Source organism: Callorhinus ursinus, unplaced genomic scaffold (genome assembly GCF_003265705.2).
Source record: "Callorhinus ursinus isolate GAN/ISIS: 27379988/994484 unplaced genomic scaffold, GSC_fseal_2.0 scaffold4, whole genome shotgun sequence".
Lineage (NCBI taxonomy): Eukaryota > Metazoa > Chordata > Mammalia > Carnivora > Otariidae > Callorhinus > Callorhinus ursinus.
In genome coordinates this window covers 83,927,513-83,947,692 of record NW_027397066.1, presented here as the reverse complement: position 1 = coordinate 83,947,692, position 20,180 = coordinate 83,927,513, and the positions used below count along the sequence as shown (strand labels likewise).

General features: G+C 42.3%; 1 protein-coding gene across 3 annotated transcripts in view; it reads left to right on the top strand.

The window, feature by feature from the left end:
• The first annotated feature begins 6,214 nt into the window (after positions 1-6,214).
• The window catches only part of SLC39A8 (solute carrier family 39 member 8), a 70,080-nt gene continuing 56,114 nt past the window's right edge, over positions 6,215-20,180 (top strand). The window contains exons 1-2 of one of the 3 annotated variants that reach the window (XM_025873556.2): positions 6,215-6,302; positions 6,732-7,206. In XM_025873556.2, coding sequence (XP_025729341.1) covers positions 6,988-7,206 — 219 coding nt within the window. In that variant the 5' untranslated portion in view covers positions 6,215-6,302; positions 6,732-6,987. Of the gene's footprint in view, positions 6,318-6,346; positions 6,485-6,731; positions 7,207-20,180 lie in introns of those variants that run through there. The other 2 variants (XM_073892040.1, XM_073892041.1) reach the window with 2 other exon arrangements.

The window sequence follows — 20,180 nt, the reverse complement described above, 5'->3', positions numbered from 1 at the left end:
CATAACACCCTCCAGTTCCACCTACGTCATTGCAAATGGCAAGATCTCATTCCTTTTGATGGCTGCATAATATTCCATTGTGTATATACCACATCTTCTTTATCCATTCATCTGTCGATGGACATCTTGGCTCTTTCCACAGTTTGGCTATTGTGGACATTGTAGCTATAAACATCGGGGTGCACGTACCCCTTTGGATCCCTTCGACCTTAGCCCCAGCAACTTCTTCCTAGAAACATCACCAAAGGCAAAGGAAGCAAGGGCAAAAATGAACTACTGGGATTTCATCAAGATAAAAAGCTTTTGCACAGCAAAAGAAACAGTCCACAAAACCAAAAGACAACCGACAGAATGGGAGAAAATATTTGCAAATGACATATCAGATAAAGGGCTAGTATCCAAAATCTATAAAGAACTTATCAAACTTAACACCCAAAGAACAAATGATCCAATCAAGAAATGGGCAGAAGACATGAACAGACATTTTTCCAAAGAAGACATCCAAATGCCAACAGACATGTGAAAAAGTGCTCAACATCACTCGGCATCAGGGAAATCCAAATCAAAACCTCAATGAGATACCACCTCACACCAGTCAGAATGGCTGAAATGAACAAGTCAGGAAACGACAGATGTTGGCGGGGATGTGGAGAAAGGGGAACCCTCCTACACTGTTGGTGGGAATGCAAGCTGGTGCAGCCACTCTGGAAAACAGTATGGAGGTTCCTCAAAAAGTTGAAAATAGAGCTACCATATGATCCAGCAATTGCACTACTGGGTATTTACTACAAAGAATCTTTTGGAGCATCGGTAGTTGAAGACATCTTTGACCCAGTGGAACTTGGAGAGTTTTTTGGTTCTGTTAGATGCTGCTTTATGCTCCAGGCTCTCCAGTTCCAAAGACCTCCTTGTGGTTCTCCTTGCTCTTTCAGGTGTCTCAGCGTTTTTTAATTTTCTTTTATTTTTTATTTTCAGGTCTCTCAGCATTACTTCATCTTGCAATGTGCTTCTGCTCCTTGTTTTTTCTCTCAAACTTTAGTTATCCTTCAAGCTCAAGGGTTACCTGCTCTGTCAATTATTTGCTCAGCCTCTGCTGCAAATATAGGTGCTTTTGTCTCTCTCTACTGCAACCTTTAAAATCTCCACTATAGCAATCATCTTACTACTATCTAAATTGAACTACAAGCTTCTTAAAGGTAAGATAAAATGCATCCTTTCATTCTTGTATTCCCAGACAGCATGGACTGTGATACAGATGTTAAAAATATGTAAGAAATGAGTAAATCAATTTCACTGAATATTATAAGGTTGGAATTTTAGCAAAACTTTCAGATTTGATTTCTATGTAATTTGTTGTGGGAACTTTGTTCTTATCTTCAATACTCAATGTTGTATTTTTTAAATTTTGAAGCAATTACAAACTTAAGATGTAAGCAAAGACTTTTCCTCACTGAACCATTTGAGTGTAAGTTGCTGATATAATGCTCCACTATTTTGGAATACTTTAATATGTATTTTCTACATTCTTTGACCACTTCCTTGTTTTCAGGCACAATGAGAGATTCCAGGGTTAGCTTGTGCTTTGTCTGCCTAGTCCTGGAATCAAACTTTTCTCCAAGGAGCCCAGGTTCCTATTAGAGGAGAATAGTTTCTATTTTATTTTTAATTTTTTTGAAGTTTTATTTTTACTTAAATAATCTCTACCCCCAACATGGATCTCAAACTCCTGACCCCGAGATCAGGAATCCCATGCTCTTTCCAACTGAGCCAGCCAGCCAGCCACCCCCTGAGATTAGTTTTTAGAAGCCAAGCTGAGGGCCATAGGTATGCTCATTGATTGTTGTTGGGGCATCACTGTTTCCAGGGCCTGCCAGTGGCCAGAGCTAGGACATTTTTTACAACTATATCTATTTTTTTATCTGTTTATGTAGTGAAAACCATGAATTTGCAATGATAGCTCCAATTCTAACCCAACAGCATGGGTTCATTCTAAGTTTTCTCCCTCTCCAAGTTTGCAAATTCCTTCCTTGACAGTGAGAAAACTGGTTGCGATTATCTTTAATATAGTCACGTGTTTAATGAATCCCTTTATGTATAATTAATTTTTTACTTCTGCTGCCATTTTCTTCCCTCTCATTCCCTCCCTCTCTTGCTTGGGTTTTGGCACTCTATGATTCTGCACCCCAAATTCAATATGAGGGGTTTTCTACACACATCTGAGCAATTTTCAGACACCAGCTGAGGGTCCCACAATTCAACTCAGTTCTGATATCACCTACTGGGAGATAGCATCAGAACCCATAGTTTAAGGGCTCTGTCCTACAAGACTGCCCCTTACCCCCAGCAGTTACGAAGTCCAAGCTGACACCTGTGCTCTAACTGACTGACTATAGATTGGAGTTTCCAATGACTCACAGAACTCTGAGAAATACTTTACTTACTAGATCCCCGGTTTATTATAGAAAGATGTAACTCCGGGACAGCCTGATGGAAGAGATGCACAAGACAAGGTGTGGAAAAGGGGCTTGGGACTTCTACCCTTCTCCAGGGGCACCACTCTTCATGAATCTCCATGTGTTCACCAACCTGGAGGCTCTCCAAACTTAGTCCTTTTGGGTTTTTATGGGAGCTTTCATGACATAGGTATGATTGATTAAATCATTGGCCATTGGCGATTGAGTCAACCTCCAGGCCATCTCTCTGCAGAAGTCAGGCGAGTGGGACTGAAAGTTACAGCCTTATAATCATATGGTTGATTCTCCTGGCAAGCAGCCCCCAACTTCAGGTGTGGTCCAAAAGTCACCTCAGACACCTTTGTCATTCTCATAACTTGGAAAATCCAAGGGTTTTAGGAGCTGTGTGCCAGAAACTGGGATGAAGACCAAATACATATTTCTTTTTATAAATCCCACTGTCACACACTCTGTGTGGGGCAACTCTCTGCTCACTGCAGAGTCTGGTACCTCATGCTATTGCTCAGCAGGGTCTCTCTCCTCACCCTTCTCCATCTCTGACTTTCTATGCAGGTCATCATCAAGCACAGACCCTCTCTCACCCATTCAGGCTCTGACTCTCCACGCTCAGCTGCCTCTCTCTCCCTCCACCCAAAGATGCCCTCCTACCTTCGCTCTGGCTCTGAGACCCCATACCAGGCCACTGTGGACGCACTCTCCCTCCAGCCTGGGCTCTGACAAACTATACTGGGAAGGATGCTCATCATACCTGGGTGCTGACATTCTGTGCTAGGCTGCATGCACACACTCCTGCTGTCCAGAAATAAATGCATCTTCTGATTTTCCATGTTCCCTCTACCATCTGGACACCTTTGCCACCCTGCGTGGGCTATAACTGCTGACACTAAATTTCCCTCCTCCTTGGATACCCTTCTTCTCTCGTTCAGGTTCCAAATGCACCCCTCTTTGGGTCACTGTGACTGCCCTCCACACAGATACTATTTACCATGCTATGCTCCACCTCATGGCTTTAAGACTGGAGGAAGCAGAAGAGAAGGGAAAGGGATGTGTTGTCTCTTCGATTTGCTTGTTAGTCCTTCCACAGGGAAACGAATGAGTGAGAAAGTTTAAAAGAAAATTTGAAGCTATTGGAAAAAGTAAGGCTTGACTTTAAATGTCCTTTCCATTGGAGAATTGATATTTTTTAAAGAAGGGAGGGGCCGAGGAAGAGAGAGAATAATTTTTTTCCTTAAAAGATTTATTTATTTATTTATCTGAAAGAGAGAGAGTGAGAGAGAGAGCGCATGAATGGGGGGCAGAGGGAGTGGAGGCAGAGGGAGAGGGATAAGCAGACTCCCCATTGAGCAGGGAGCCCAGTGCAAGGACAAAGAGGGAGGGGCTCAATCTCAGGACCCTGGGATCCTGACCTGAGCCCAAATCAAGAGCCGGAGGCTTAACTGACTGAGCTACCCAGGGGCCTCTGGAGAATTGAACTTTTATTTCTCTTCTAGGAGTTTCATGTTTTGTTCTCAAAGATGACTCCTAAATTAGACATTTATTTTTTTATTTTTTAAAAGATTTTATTTATTTGTTATATATATAGAGAGAAACAGCATGAGAGTGGTGAGGGTCAGAGGGGGAAGCAGGCTCCCTGCTGAGCCGGGAGCCCGATGTGGGACTCGATCCCGGGACTCCGGGATCATGACCTGAGCCGAAGGCAGTCGCTTAACCAACTGAGCCACCCAGGCGCCCTAAATTAGACATTTAGAAATAAGGCTGGAGTAGATACTTGTTCTTCGATCCCAATTTTCCTGTTTCATAGATGAGGGAATTGAACCTGTCACCAAGATTCCCAGGTGACATTGTCAGAAAGACAAAGCATCTTTCAATATCCTGGCTGCTGTTCCTGGCACGCTCCATTAAATATTACCATTTAAAACTACTTAAAACTTTCAGGCAAATTTCTCAGAGAAATTATAGTTATTAACATCACACTTTATATTTTAAACTGGAAGTCCTTTTTTTCAGTAATGATATTGCTGACAGAATGCCATATTTTGAGCCCTAAAACATTATCTGAGTAGTACTTTGGTGATTATATTTCATTAGAGTGGAAGATCTAGAAATTAGCCTTGCCAATTTGGTAGTTAGTAACTTGTAATTTTCTGAATACTCTCTCTTAATTGCATGCTTAAATCATACTAACTGTATTTGGCAAATTTGCCAAGCAAGTTGATTATTACTTATTTTACTGTTTGTTGTCTTTTGGCGTTGATGGGCAGACAAAATGTATGTATTTAGACATGAATGACTAATACAAAAATTTTATTTAAAAAAATCCACAATACAAATTTGTATTATTTAAAACCCATTTATATTTGTGGAAAATCCAACATCTTAGCAGTGTTGCAGTTCAAGCTGGGAATAAACAACTTGCTGGATGTGGATGAACTACCTGAAGCATTCATGAATTTCAAAGAATCCCCTTGAGTCACTGAGGTCAAAAGGAAAAATAAACAACAAACTACATTTAAGAATCCAATAAAAATCTCGAAGTGTCCCAACATTTGTATAATTTAAGAGCTTAACTGTGACATGAACTTACTTCTGGCCCTTGGGTGAAATATTTGCCCTTTTTGTACCATTATAATTTCATAAATTATTACTAACAAATACACAGATTTTATCATTGGAAGGGACACACCATCAAGATCATTTTGCTGATCTCCCTCCAAGACAGGAATCCTTCTACCACTTACCTGTGGGTTTGAAACACTTTCAATCATGGAGAAGTCACTACCTCCCAAAGCCACTTGTGCTTTATATTCTGCAGAAACTTTCCTCTTGGTGACTCTGCCCTGTTACTGGTTAGAATACAGTTAAACATTTTCCATATGATAGCCCTCAGTTATGTCCACCTAGATCCTTATCCCTCTGGAATTTTCTCTCTCTGTCTCTATTTTTCACATTTACATTTAAGTCCCCCTTCCACATCTCCTTGCCTTTTTCTGCACTTTAGTGTCTCTTAAATTCGGCTTTTTTAGGAGCCTGTGCACTCTCCAAGTGAAAGGCAAGAACACCACTTTGAATTCTTCTTATTGTACTTAGCCATGGAGCAGCGAACCAAGATTTACTTTATTTCTGGACAATTATATCCACTAGACACAACCTTTGTCCCCACACACCGCATTCACTTTGCACAAGCTTGTTGATCTCACACCTAAGTCAGCTTTTCTTGAACCCTCATTTGAACAAACAAACACTTATTCTGATCTGCGGATATCCTGTGCGGCGTCAGGAAGGGCCGACTTGGGCAGTGCAGGCTCAGTCAGCCCGCCACCACGCTGCAGATTTGGTTTCCTTTTTTTCCTCGGAGTTTACGAAGTACGACAAAAAAGCCAATTCCTGCTAATCTCTTAGACAATGCATGGGGCTCCAGAATCTATTCCAGGAAGCTGGTTTCAGCAAGGTAACAAAGAGACCCCCGAGACCAGAAAGGAGGCTGGGGACACCGACACAGATGTGGCATTCAGGTAACCCCCCGGGGTGAGGGTGGAGAGCTGGGTCGCGGAGCGGGGGTGGGGGGAGGAATGCGCAACGCCGGTGGCTCTGCGCCCCCGTGTGGACGAGCGCGGGAGTTCAGGTTGGGGGAGTGCGTGTCACCACGTGCCAGAGAGGCGGGGACAGGGCCCGCCTCTTATCTGTAAAGGGGGTAGGGCCCGAGCTCGGAGTTTCCTAGCGGACTTGCCAGATAGTGTTGAGAGACAGAGAGAGACAGAGAAAGAGAGAGACTGAGACTCACGTGGACACACACAGAGACGCAGAAGCAGAAAGAGACAGACAGGCGAGGTGAGAGGTTAGCAGGTTAGTTTGCCAAGCCCAGCAAAGAGATCTGGGAGAGGGAGGGTCCCGTTTAGACGCGAAGTCCAGGACTCCGAAAGAGCTATTTCCTGCAGCTCCTCGGGGACTGCCTTGTCTCACCGCGTCTAAGTTTGCTCAGAGGGAATTTAGCAGCAAGACAGGAAGAAGAGGTGGGGTTCTATAGTGAGAGTGGTTTTAGTTCTTCCTAAAGAAATTTGGTTTGGGGCTTTATATCCGGGAGCAGCGTGTGTCACCACACTATGCAAATCCTGGGACATTTGCAAACCCGGCTCCGGGGCAGTTGGCCCCCTGCCCGGCCGGGCGTTCGAGGGCTCCGGCAAGGCAGTGCTCCCGGGGCTGGCCGGCGGGTGGCCCGCTGGCCTTTATCTCTGTCCCCTTTTGTCCTCTTTATCTTAGGCTCTCCAGGAGGCCGGGGGCCCGCTCTGCTTATCGCTCCCCACCCCCGCTGCACCTCCACTTCAATGCCCCGCAGGTCGCGGGCTGCTGCTCTTCCGAAGGCGGCGGAGGACCAGGGGCGCCCGCGTCACGGCTGACTCGGACCCGCGCCGACGACGCCTGATCCGCGCGCCCTTGGGCACCGACGCCGGTGCGCCCAGAGCGTCCCGGTGCGCTTCAGCCCGTTCCAGGCCCTCGAGAGGCAGCCCCGGCCAGGATGGCCCCGGGCCGGGCGGTGGCTGGGCTCCTACTGCTGGCGGCCGCGGGCATCGGAGGCACGGCGGTGGGGCCCGGGCTCGCCTTTAGCGAGGATGTGCTGAGCGTGTTCGGCGCGAATCGGAGCCTGTCGGCGGCGCAGCTCGCGCGCCTGCTGGAGCAGCTGGGAGCCGCCCCCGCGGACGGTGTCGCCGAGCCCGGGCAGCTGCACTTCAATCAGGTACGGCCGGGGCCCCCGCAGCCCTTCCAGGCTCTCGGGGTCCGTGGACTTTCATTTGTATAAGAACGCTATTTGTTTGGGAAAAGAGAGGGAGGAAGACTATCGGGGCATTTTTCAAGTGTGAGGCGGTAACTGATCCGTGGCCCTTGATTCGCACCACCCTGGGCTTTCTTTTACCAGGGTTTTATAAAAGGCTGGTGTTGCTGAGGGAGCCAGAAGTTGCAGTTTTACTCCTGATGAGCGGAGAGGGCAGACGCCTGTGGTTATAAAATTTTACAGAACAGTTTATGAAGTAGTTGAGGGCTGGAAGCACCTTATGAGATGCTTTTTAGATGGGAACGGTGTACTTAAATCTTCCCAGCAAAGATAGTGGCTCACATGCCACCCTCATCAACTGTTGCTTGATGGGTAAGAACGGCTGTAGGTGTCTTTCCTAGGTGGGTTTCATGAGGCTTACAGAGCTGAAGGGTCTATTGTACAGAGATCGGGAAACCAAGGAGGCCTTGACCAAGATCACATACCCAGCTGATGCCCAGACTGGGTTTAGAGTCTTAGTTTTTAGTCATTTGTCAGGTCAAGTGTTTGATTCTAATTTTCATTCAAAATAAAAATATATTTCTCAGTATGTATACACAGTATTAGCCAGACATTTGGTAATGCCTAGGATTTAAAGACAGCCATGAGCTACCTGGGAGAATTTTAAGATCATACCTGTTAATAAGTTTCAAAAAAAAAAAGATGCCATTATAGATTCCTAGTCACTTCCATAATAAATATTTTGTGATTGAGTATTTCTTAAAACTGTGAGGTAGGCAAAGTGTGCTTTTAGCATCCTCCCCAGAACTCCTACCCACTTCTAAAAATTCAGTTAACTCAATGCTTTGATTTTTTTTTTTCCTTCTGCTCTTGTTCCAGTGACAACTGATGATGAACAGCAGTATGCAGTATTTGCATAGTGTTTGCCACTTCTGGGCAATGTTAGTTTGTGTTAGAAAAAGTGTTTGTGTTCTGAGATGTTTGGGAAATACTGCATACTATGTATTCTCCACTCAGGAATTTAGCATTTCCCAACGTATCTAATCTTAGATGCCAGATAGGGAAACTTTAATCAGGTAAAATCCTTGCTAATAAAATTACAGATAGGTTGGCATTTTTTTTTATTAGAAATATCTTACCTCAATTAAAACATACAATACTCGGGAAGAAGTAGCACTTTCTGATGCCGTGGGGGTTTCAGAGAGTGAACTGCCTTTGATCTGGAAGTGTTTTGTGGTCTGCTTATATATGTTCTTTGGTAAATTATGTATAGTTCCCATTCTGGCATGATATTACCGTTGGTTTAAAGTCTGAGAACTTCTATGTTGGATAACTGAAATGCCCCCATAGTTATACTATTTTAGAAAATAAAGCAAACACCTTCTTAACTACTTTCTGTCTAGTTGCAGTCTCTTCAGTTAGGGGAAATAGCTGACTAAAATGTTCTAGGTAGGAGTAGGGGCGGTCATGTGCTTGGAAAGAAGTATGGGGATTTCGCTTGCAGCTGCATATCTGTGGCCCACACATTGTTTTCACTTACATTATCTCCTTATCTTGTCATGTCTGGAGAGGTCTAGATGAATTATAAAGTGACAAAAGACCCCTGAACCATCTGTTGGCGAAGACACTGGAAAATATGTCCAATTTTTTTTTTGGAAAATCGGATAATTTTATTAACAATATGATCCCTAGTTTATGAGTAATTCGGATGCCTCAATAAGTAAATTATATGTATGTGGACACCTTGTTTCTTATTCTCATGTTTGCATATTTAACTGCCTTCATTATGGCATCTGTGGGCATCAAAAAGAGAGAGGAAGAAGCCCATAATTACTTTGGAAACAAAGGGAAGCTGAGGAAAGTTTATCGTGTAATCAGGCCTAACAAACATCAACTAAAAAGTGCTAAAGAAAACAACAGTCATCAGTTAAACAGTGACAAATGAAATGCCTTTGCAGAGAATCTACTAATTAGCTGGCATTCATATCTGTTATAGGAAGACACCATCCAATTTGGAACAAAATTTATAGCCATTAATATCTCTATTGTTTTTTTTAAAGATTTATTTATTTATTTGAGAGAGAGAGAGAGAGCAAGGGCAGCATACATGAGTGGGAGGGACAGAGGGAGAGAAAGAATCCCAAGCAGAGCCACTGCTGAGTGCCGAGCCTGCCTAGGAGCTTGATCTCACCATCCTGAGATCAGGATCTGAGCCGAAACCAGGAGTCAGACGCTTAGCCAACTGAGCCACCCAGGCGCCCCTTGATATCTCTATCTTAAAGAATGCAACTTCAGTTTCCCCACCTGCCGTGAAGTAGAATAAATAATACATGGGCCTATTGTGAGGAGTCTGACTTTCTGACTTTGAAAAAGGCTGAGAAAATAGAATCTATTTTGATGAGCCAGGGATTTATTGACTCTTCTAAGAGATCTATTTATAAATGACATTGTTCCTTTGGATGAGGGTTGTGATGTTTCTTAGGTCAGCTTTTCTTAAGTAATAGACTACTGTACCCTGGAAGTTTGTGAGACAATTTTGGAAGGGGGTTTCTAATGTTTTTTTTCAGTATCCCTAAGTACTATTAAATTAAGTTGTCGCTTTGGGAGACCAAAGTGACCAGAGTTCAAACAGGAGACAACAGAACAATTGAGTTTATCCTTCTGCTTCTTGTCATTACTGAGGTTACAAAGAGCGGGTAGAGGAGGTGACCCCAACAATGAGAGAAGGGAACTCTTTGAGCTAATTCAACCCCTGGGGTCCCAGGACTGGGTGTAAGTCTGGTCTATCTCAGCGGGGTCCTGCAGTAAACAGTGGTGCCCCAAATGAATGAATACCTTGTGTGATTGATTTAGGGGACTTAAGAATGGCCTCAGTTTGTTCTGATCGTCTTCTCTCATTCTCCAAATATTCTTTTCTCTTCATTTTCTTTTAAAAAAAACCTTACCTCCTAGTTCTTAGGTGTAGACACTGGTTAAACAGCTTCATAAAAGAGAAGACTCTCATCATCCAAATGATAACACAAAGCTTCAGGAAATGCATCTATTCAGATAAATCAGCCTGCCAGGGAAATTAGTAGGGGTGCTGGAGACATAGGAGGTTGGCATGTGAGGTGACCTTTGTTTCACCCATCACCCAACCCTATGCTTTTACTTCTCTTTTTTTTTTTTTGATATGTATCTTGCAGCTCATCTCCTGCTTTTGTTTTTCCTTTTACATTCCTACACCCTGTTACCTGGACCTTGTGTTTAAACCTCTTCCGATTCATATTCAATCTTCCTAACACAACACTTGGAGTATGCCTCTCTCCTTTCAAAACTCAGCCAGGAGCTGGCAGTCTCTTTGCTGGTGAAGTTTAAATCCTGAGACCGGCATTCAAGGCCCCCCCATCCCTCAAGGCTGACCCTGAGATGCCAACCTATCTCTCCAGACCTAGCACTCACTAAACTAAACTATTTGCTCTTCTGTGAATTCACCTGAAACTTTTGCACAGCTACTTCCTAGCTCATTATCTTCCTTGTACCCTTCCTGTTTCCAACTAGAAAGTGCTTTTCCTTGAATTACCCTATCAAAATCGTACATTTTTGAAAGACGAGTTAAACTGCTTCATAAAACCTTTTTGGGGTATCACAGCCAGCACCGATTCACTGATTTCTCTCTCTTTTGAATTCCTGCAATCTTTTTTACTATGCTACTTACACTTAACTAGTCATGTGTTCAACAAACAGTTCGAATGGTTACTATACTCTAATTAAAGTGGTCATTTTAAAAGTAGAAATCTGATCATATCACTCCTCTTACTAAAGCAGTTCAACTCCTTCAAGATAAATTTCAAACTCTTTAATGTGGCTTAAGCCCTTTTATGATCTGGTTCCTGTATATTTCTCAAGCCTTCTTCTTTGCCACTACTATGTCTTAATGGACTGCCCATAGTTCCTTGTTCTCCCTGTGTATCTGCTGATGCTTCAGCTATCAGTTAAGATGTTATTTCTTCTGAGAAGCCTTTCCTGATCTGCCCAAGGGTTTAGTAGGAGCCCCCCCTTTTTTTTTAAAGATTTAATTATTTATTTGACAGAGAGAGAGACACAGCCAGAGGGGGAACACAAGCGGGAGGAGTGGAAGAGGGAGAAGCAGGCCTCCCTCTGAGCAGGGAGCTCGATGCGGGGCTCGATCCCAGGACCCTGGGATCATGACCTGAGCCAAAGGCAGTTGTTTAATGACTGAGCCACCCAGGCGCCCCTAGTAGGAGCCCCTTCTATGTGATCTTATGTTACCTGGTGCCTATGAGATAGTAATATATTATATATCACAATTATATCATAATATTATACAATGTGAATAATTTCATGCATTATAATTTTCTTTTTATATGGCTCTCCCCACCCAGCCCCCACGACCGACATATACACATATGATTTTAAACACATTGAAGGGAATGACCTGACTCATCTCTAGGGGCTAGTATAGTGCCTGGTACATAACACATATTTTATGCATGTTTTGAATGAATGAGTGAAGATTGTTTAATACGAGTAATATAGTTTGGGTTCTCCTATGGCATTACAGTTTATTGAGGGAGGTATGACATAGGCACACATAACTATAATAATGCACAATAGCATGATATGTCTAATTAAAGAGTTGCAAATGAAAGTGGAATAGGGATCAGCCTTGTGTTTTCAGAAAATTCATCTGCATGAGAGTGTGGAATGTGTTGGGTTGGGTCTAGACAGAACAAAGGAGACTGCAGTGGTTTGCCGATGTAATGATTGCTTGAGCCTGGAGACAGGAGGTAGCATAAAGGCTCTGCTTCTTGTAGAAGAGCAGGCAAAAAAGCTCCCCTCCCCCAATAAATATCTTCTACTTCAGTCTTTTGCCTATAGTGTCATTTGACTCTTGTTAAATCTTTTCCTTCATTGCTTCCAGCTTAATGATGCCAGAGGGAGAGGCAGTGAGGTAACTCTTGGCTTTTTACTTCACTGGATGGCCAGGTTAGCAGTGTGTAGCCAACAGAAAGGGTGTGTGTGTGCGCGTGTGTTCATTACATATGTGTTGTGTGCATAGTTTGTTGTTCTCTATTGTGCTTTTTCCTGGGGTGGGGATAATGGTGGGTTAGATGAGGGAGGCTGTGGGAACCCCTGACGTGGACGGAGGAGAGAAAGAACATCTGTTCTTTTTTTTTTTTTTTTTTCTTTTGACCTTTATGTTCTGAGAAATGGTGGGGGTAAATCTTCTAGGAATGCCTTCCAGCCTGCTTGTTCAGGTGAGAAATGAAGGGAGAGACAGAAGGGCAGGACAGAGGGCGAGGCTGCATTTAGGTCTCTGGTTGCTTTTCCTTCAAGACAATGTATCTATTCTCATCTATTGTATCATTCTCATTTTAGTTGACGGTGTACAGTTAGATCATTGTTTCCAAGAGGTTTTGGGAAAATGAAGGACGCTCATAATTCATTTGACTATGATGTCAGAGCTTAGTTTGCCTCCATGCCAGGTATGATTGGGATCCGTATGGGAAAATGCTCTTTATTCTTTCTATATCTAACTACCCGAAGAGTCTCATGCACCCTTTTGTACATATCACAAATAATTATATCTCAGAATTTATTGGTCTTTTTCTATGTGCCATATCTTCTAACTGATTTATTTGTATTATCACATTTCATCCTCACAACAATCCTATGATAATGGCACCATTATTATCTTCATTTTACACATGAGAAAAATGCGGTACAGAAAGGTTAAGTAACTTAACCAGTACAACACAGTAAGTGGTAGGACCTCAGGCAATCCTAAACACAATGCTGTAGTGGGTGTTTTAAATTATAGTCTTGAAAATCATACTCTCTCTAGCTTGGGCAACTATTCCTTCAGATTTTGAACTATGAATAGAAGTTACTCATCACTGATCACAATCAGCTTATCCATTGCTTGGTCACAGGAAGGGACCTGTGCCAAGACTATAGAAACCACAGTGGTGATAACGGGTCCTTTTCCTCAGAGAGCTTCGAATCGAAATAAGAAATAAGATGGAGACTTGTGAAAGGCGTGCAAGGCAAAACTGTGTAGTTAAGTAATCCCTGGGGCAAATATGGTGAGAGATAGCATTAGGCTGGCTGTGACTCACCGACATATGAACACTAGTGATAGCATGAAGGAAGCAATGAGGAAAGAGTCGGTGAGTAGAATTCCTAGCTCTGACCAGGGGCAGGTCTATGCTGTGAGGGAGCTTGAACTCTGACACACATGAACAGGAGAGGGCAGAGGTAAAAACGTTCTTCCTTAACGGGGATAGGTCTTTGTTCCTCACAAGGGATGTTCAGAGTAGAGTAGCTGGGTGGGAGACTTGCAGGTTTTATGCTTTCCAGGAGTCATGCCATATTCCTGTTTCCCGATGAGACCCATCCTGGGAGATGCTGAGAGGTGGGGACTTCATTACCCATCATAAAAACCCATTGCTTTTCAACTATGACTGTAGTTTAAGGTTTTTTCTTTTTCCTTTAAATTTAATGTACATTTGAATCCTCTAAGTTATCCATTTCTTTTGGTGGTAATAGGGGTTGGGGGAGAAAAATAGGACTATAAATAAGAATGGAAAATGAGGCCTGAAGTTGAGAGGGATTAATATTCCTCAGGGAAAAGAAAAGCAACCCCTTTATGAAGGCAGCTTAATGTGGTTGGTAATAAGAGTCTGCAAGTTACTTATATTCGAGTGGCATTTCCTCAAGGGATTGTCCATATTGCTAGGTGTAAACAGTTAATATTAGGATCATTTACCATGCAATTTATTAAAAAAAAAAAGAAAAGAATGTTACTGAACTCTAGACCACCTAAGAAACTGTAGTTTTCAGAGAGTTTTCCCATCCCCAACTCCAGATAATAGTAGGTTCCTGCTTGTAATTGAAACTAATTAATTTATTCTCAAACTATTCCCAGTTGTCTATTTCAGGAGCCAAATGGGTTCACCAGGTCTTGAGATTTATTTTATAAAGAAATGAAACTATCATTGAGTTACCTTTGTGATGATGGGATTTGGGAGCATAGCAAATCTCCAGAATGGAGCCTTGTTTCAGGTGGTTTCTGTCTCCTTCCAAAGATCCTCTGTTGTTTTACTTGGCCTGGAGTTTAAGGAGAACAAAAACAAAAATCTGTGAATCTAGATCAAAGGTGTTAACCTGAAAAGTAGTATTATGCTTTCCAAGTCCAAATATTTAATACCTTGACTGTTTTATAACCAACTGAATGGCTAGAGAACAAAAACAGGTGTGCATTGATAAGGCCTTTAAGGCTTTAGTTCCATGAACCTAGCTCAAAAATAATCCAGAGTTGTCATCGATTTATTTGGTGAGCTCCTTAGATCTCTAACTATAGTAGAGAATACAACATAATGGTTAACAATTTGGCCTCTGGAATCAAACAGACCTGGGCTGAAATTCTAATTCTGTCACTTATTAGCTGGGGAATCACAGGCAAGCCACTTAACTTCCTTAATCCTTAGTTTTTACATCTGTGAACTGAAAAAAATGAACCTTACTCATAGGATGGTTGTTTGAACTAAAAAATAAGAACAATAATAACATTTCCTGAGCAACCCCTATATTTCAGGCACTTATATATTTACTGCATTACATGTAGTAACTCAGATAAGATTTTTCTTCATTGCCTATATTACTTCAAATAATAAATAACAAGTAAGACAATATATGTAAAACACATATTGCCTGGCTCAAATATATGCTCAGTGCACAGTTATTATAATATGTGTTACTTGGTATAGCTATACTGTTCTTAACAAAATTCTCTTTCACTGGAGGCCTGAGTACCCCAGGGTCAGTCAACTTACAGAGGAAATCACTGCTAAAAAAGCACAGCAAGGATTAATGAAATGAAAAGTTCAGTGGGAAATACGTCAGTCCATTGACTTTGGTTTCAGTGTTAGTTTCTCTGACAACTCTCACCTCTTAGAGTCTTTTACCTTTTGCCTCGGCTTCCCTTTAATCAAACACTCCCGATAAATTCCTAAAAATGTAAACCTTAGGCGTATAGGCTAATGAGATAATATGGAGTATTTCAGCATGCATTGAAATTATGGACATTGCCTCTCCTCCAGATTACTTCTGAGGCTACATTTAGGAGTTGGCTATATTTTATTACCCTTGTCCAAAGTTTACATCACTCCTGAAATGTGAATGGTTGGGAGTCGATGTTCTGTTTCTAGAAATTCATGCAATTGTGGTTTGAAGTTTAGATTTATTTCAGGATCTCTGTATGGGTTTTGTAAGCTGACAGAATCCAGGGCCCTTTACCTCTAGCTGGCCTTATTAGTTGAAAGCAGGTAAGAGAACAGGGGCTGCTTTGGTCTCACTGGAATAAGTGAGAGCTGAAAGGTAGCCCAGACTTAAGATGAAAGGGAATGGTAAAATCAGTAGGCCAATTCTGAGTTGGGTCACAGATCGATCCTGCTTTCTATACATATTGAGCATGTGTGCAAGAAAACACAGTCTCTTTTATTAAGGAATGCATGCTATTGATGATACTAGCTGATTGAGTTTGTATATCAAGTCTTGATGCTCTACGGTTCTCTTTAGGATCAGGGATCTCAGAATTTAGGGATATTCTTTGCTTACTTCACTTACACACCTTGATAAGAAAAGTTGGACATTGGCTCTATTCCTAATCTTGGGATGAATGCCAGTTAAGGAAATATTATTTTTTTAATTATTATTTTTTTTTTTAGAGAGAGGGAAGAGGAGGGGGAGGGGCAGAGGGAGAGGGAGAGAGAGAATCTTAAGTTGGTCTCTGCCTCACGACCCTGAGATCATGACCTGAGCTGGTGAGAATTGGGCGCTTAACCGACTGAGCCACCCAGGCGCCCTCCTCCTTTTTTTCAGTTAAGGAAATATTCTGAGTAGGACCTTCACCTTAGGAAAGGAAGTGGGTTCTGTCTTAAGGGGAATGAGGCCAATATTTACGGAGTACTTATCATGTTCCAGGAACTGTGCTCAGTGCTTGCTTATACACCATCCCATTATCCCTCCTAATCTCACCGGAAGGCCAGTCTTAGCTAGGTTAAATACTTCACTCAGAGTCGTAGCTCCAAAGTGGCAGAGTGAGCATTCCATTCCTGGGTGACTGGACTTCAGAACCTGTGCTCTTTCCACTTTTGTTCCTCAGGCTGAAGAATATCATCCCAAGGAGGGGCTGGTTGATTTAACAAAATCCAAGCGTCCCCTACTGTCATCCATGTGCCTGGATGTCACCATAGAACTGATGGGAGCTTCTTGTAGCTACTTGGACCTGTATAATCATTTGAAGTAGGAAGGTATTCTCTGCTGATATTACTCTTGTTTCAGTAAAACGAGAAAAAAGGTATTATTTTTTTCCCCTGCTGAAGTTGTCTCTGCAGGAGTCAGAGTTAGCTCTAAAACCTGATGTCAGTTCCTTCACAGCCATTTTTCAACCTTACAATGTTACTTCCTGATTACTGGCATTTGATACTCAAAACAGTACCATGAGAGAATGAAGACATATCAGTTTCCCCAGAAAGTGAGACACAAATAAGTCATTTGGCAGAAGTCACCAAGTGTCCAAATTGGTCTGGGAGAACAGACATTCCCAGTTCGAATGCCCATTTCTTCTCATGGTTTGGGGCAGAGGCTGTGTTAGTGGGGCCCCTGTGCTGTGAGTCCCCCGAACATGCTATGGTCTTTGTGCCCCACTTTCTGTATATAACTGGACAGTGGAAATATATGAATTTCCATTCCATTTCCGCACCTTTCCATCCCTCCACAGCACATTGTGGTTCTGGCTTGGTCTGGCTCTGACCATGCTTTCATGAAATTATCCCACAGGACCTTACCCAGAACCTTTTTACTGCTAAACACAATGGACGCTTCTGAGGCCTTACCTCTCTCTATTAGTATTGGTGGTGTGGAGCACATCCTACTGGAAACACACCCTTTCCTTGCCAGCAACTGTGTGTGCCTTGATTTTCTTACCTCTCTGCTTCTTTTCAATTTCAGTGTCCTGCTCATTCTTTACCTACTGATGTTCCTCAGGGTTCTGTCTCAAGTCCTCCTCCCTGTGATTTTACACACTCTCTGCACAACCTCAGTCTGTCCTGTCACTGGAATGTCAACATATTTCTGACTCAATCTCTCTAAACGCCAGGGTTCTCTCTTGTCTAATGGGGGTAATTTTACCTGCTTGATGGGATTGTTGTGGAGATTAAATGAGTTATTGTATCTTGCCTTTCCGTCATGTGCCTGGTATGCACTAAGTGCTCAATAAATGTCTGCTGTGTGGCTGCTGCCACCCCCAGTCTTGCCCCGTGCCCTTCTCTGTGCCCCCCTCTGTGCCCCCTCTGTGCCCCTCTCTGTGCCCTGCTCTGTGCCCCTTTGTGCCCCTCTCTGTGCCCTGCTCTGTGCCCCACTCTGTGCTCTGAGTTGCCACCAGACTTAATCTTTCATATGCAGATCTGATCATTGCATCCTCAAATGGCTTCTCATTACTGTTAGAATAAAATCTAAACACCTTGCCTGATATTTAAGGCCCTGCAGTAGTATTCCTACCCCCATATTTCTCCAACCTTGTTTCTCCTTTTTCCTTTACATCTCAGTGTAGATATTGTTTTCTCCTGGTGACCTCTGACAGTCCCATAACTTTAGGGTGGGTTAATTATCCTTTCTTCACATTAAGGGATCCTACCCTAGCCCTTATCAGCCCATCCTGTAGTTACTTATATTTCTATCCAAACCTGTAATAATCTCTAAGATTTGGGAGCTCAGGGGCTGGGTGCATTTCAATCACTTTCTCTATTTCTGTAACTAGCATAGTATCTGGCATTTAGTAAGTATTCAGGAAATATTTGTTGAATGAATGAAAACTTCCACCTTTCAACACTAAATTTTATACTAACGTAACTTTCTAAGTCAGCCTAGATGTCTCACTTAATTCAAGGTAAACCAGCTATTCCTTTATTTGTTGCAGACAAATTTTTAAAATACTATAAAGAAAATAGTATGTTAAAATACAACCTGTATATCATTGAAGTAGAAGGAAATAATAGTTTTTATTCCTTCTAATTTGTGAATTTTGTCAGATTTTTTTTCTCATTTAGACTTGGATTTTCTCCATAGCTTATAGTTATAATTTCTAAGGCAAGTTGGAAATGTTGCTGTCAGTATAGCTTATCTGTAGTATTAGGGCCACATGGAGCTGGTTCTGGGAAAGTTTCCTGGCACGAGCAGAGAAACAAGTGTTTGGAAAATTTGGCTCTTCAGAGGTAAATGACTCTTAGGTTATCCAGTTGTATTTCTCAGAATTATACTCAGATACTGTGTGCTAGTTTCTTTCTTTCTTTTTTTTTTTAAGATTTTATTTATTTGAGAGAGAGAGAGATATTGAGAGAACTAGTAGGGAGAGGGGCAGAGGGAGAAACAGGTCCTCCAATGAGTAGGGAGCCTGACATGGGACTTGATCCCAGAACCTGGGATCATGACCTGAGCTGAAGGCAGAAGTTCAACCGACTGAGCCACCCAGGCACCCTGTGTGCTAGTTTCTAATTTTTTTCATCCACCCTTACTTTCCTTAATCTGGCAAATTAATGATTGTTATACATTGAGCATCTTACATGTCCAAAGCCTTGGTAGGGGTTGAAGAAGATATAAAAAGAACACATGCACCCTTTCTAGATCTTCATGTGATCTTATTAAAGAGATACCCATTTTCACGAATGGATGATAATACAAGGAAGCACACAGTGAATGCCAAAAATACTGTGGGTGTAGTAGTCTAGTGAGCATAGCAGTATTAAGCAGAGGAGGCGGGGCCCAAATGTTAGCACAGATCGGAGTTGGGTACTTTGAGAGGAGATACATCAGCATTCTAGGTGGGGGGCATGGGGCGTGCAAAGTCACAGTGAAGGTAAAATACAAGACTTATTAAAACTTTTATTAGAATAGAGAGTTCAAATATGCTTTTGGATGATGGTAAAGAGGGTAAAGAAGATTGGAGACAGATAACTGAAGTTTTTCAGTGTTTGGACTTTAGATTCTTGGCGGAACAGAAGTTTTTTGTTTTTGTGTGGGGAGCCAGTTTGAGTAGAAGAGTGACAATGGCAGTTTTCAGCAGAAACCATCTTATGGGGATGTAGGATAAACAGGGTGAGAGGTATATTAGGTAAGATCAAATAGAGGCTCCCAACTTGTCAGTTAAGTGGTATATAGGGATCTATGTGTCATTCTTATGTGCCAGACCAAAGTTTGTACCCCTTTGTACTCTTAACAATTATTGAGAACACCAAAGACCTTTAGTGTATGTGGTTTATATCTATTGATATTTACTATTATAGAAATTAATGTTGACAATTTTTTAAAATTTTTTATTGTTATGTTAATCACCATACATTACATCATTAGTTTTTGATGTAGTGTTCCATGATTCATTGTTTGTGCATAACACCCAGTGCTCCACGCAGAACGTGCCCTCTTTAATACCCATCACCAGGCTAACCCATCCCCCCACCCCCTCCCCTCTAGAACCCCCAGTTTGTTTTTCAGAGTCCGTCATCTCTCATGGTTTGTCTCCCCCTCCGATTTACTCCCCTTCATTCTTCCCCTCCTGCTATCTTCTTCTTCTTCTTCTTTTTTCTTAACATATATTGCATTATTTGTTTCAGAGGTACAGATCTGTGATTCAACAGTCTTGCACAATTCACAGCGCTCACCATAGCACATACCCTCCCCAATGTCTGTCACCCAGCCACCCCATCCCTTCCACCCCCCACCACTCCAGCAACCCTCAGTTTGTTTCCTGAGATTAAGAATTCCTTATGTCAATGAGGTCATATGATACATGTCTTTCTCTGATTGACTTATTTCACTCAGCATAACACCCTCCAGTTCCACCCACGTCATTGCAAATGGCAAGATCTCATTCCTTT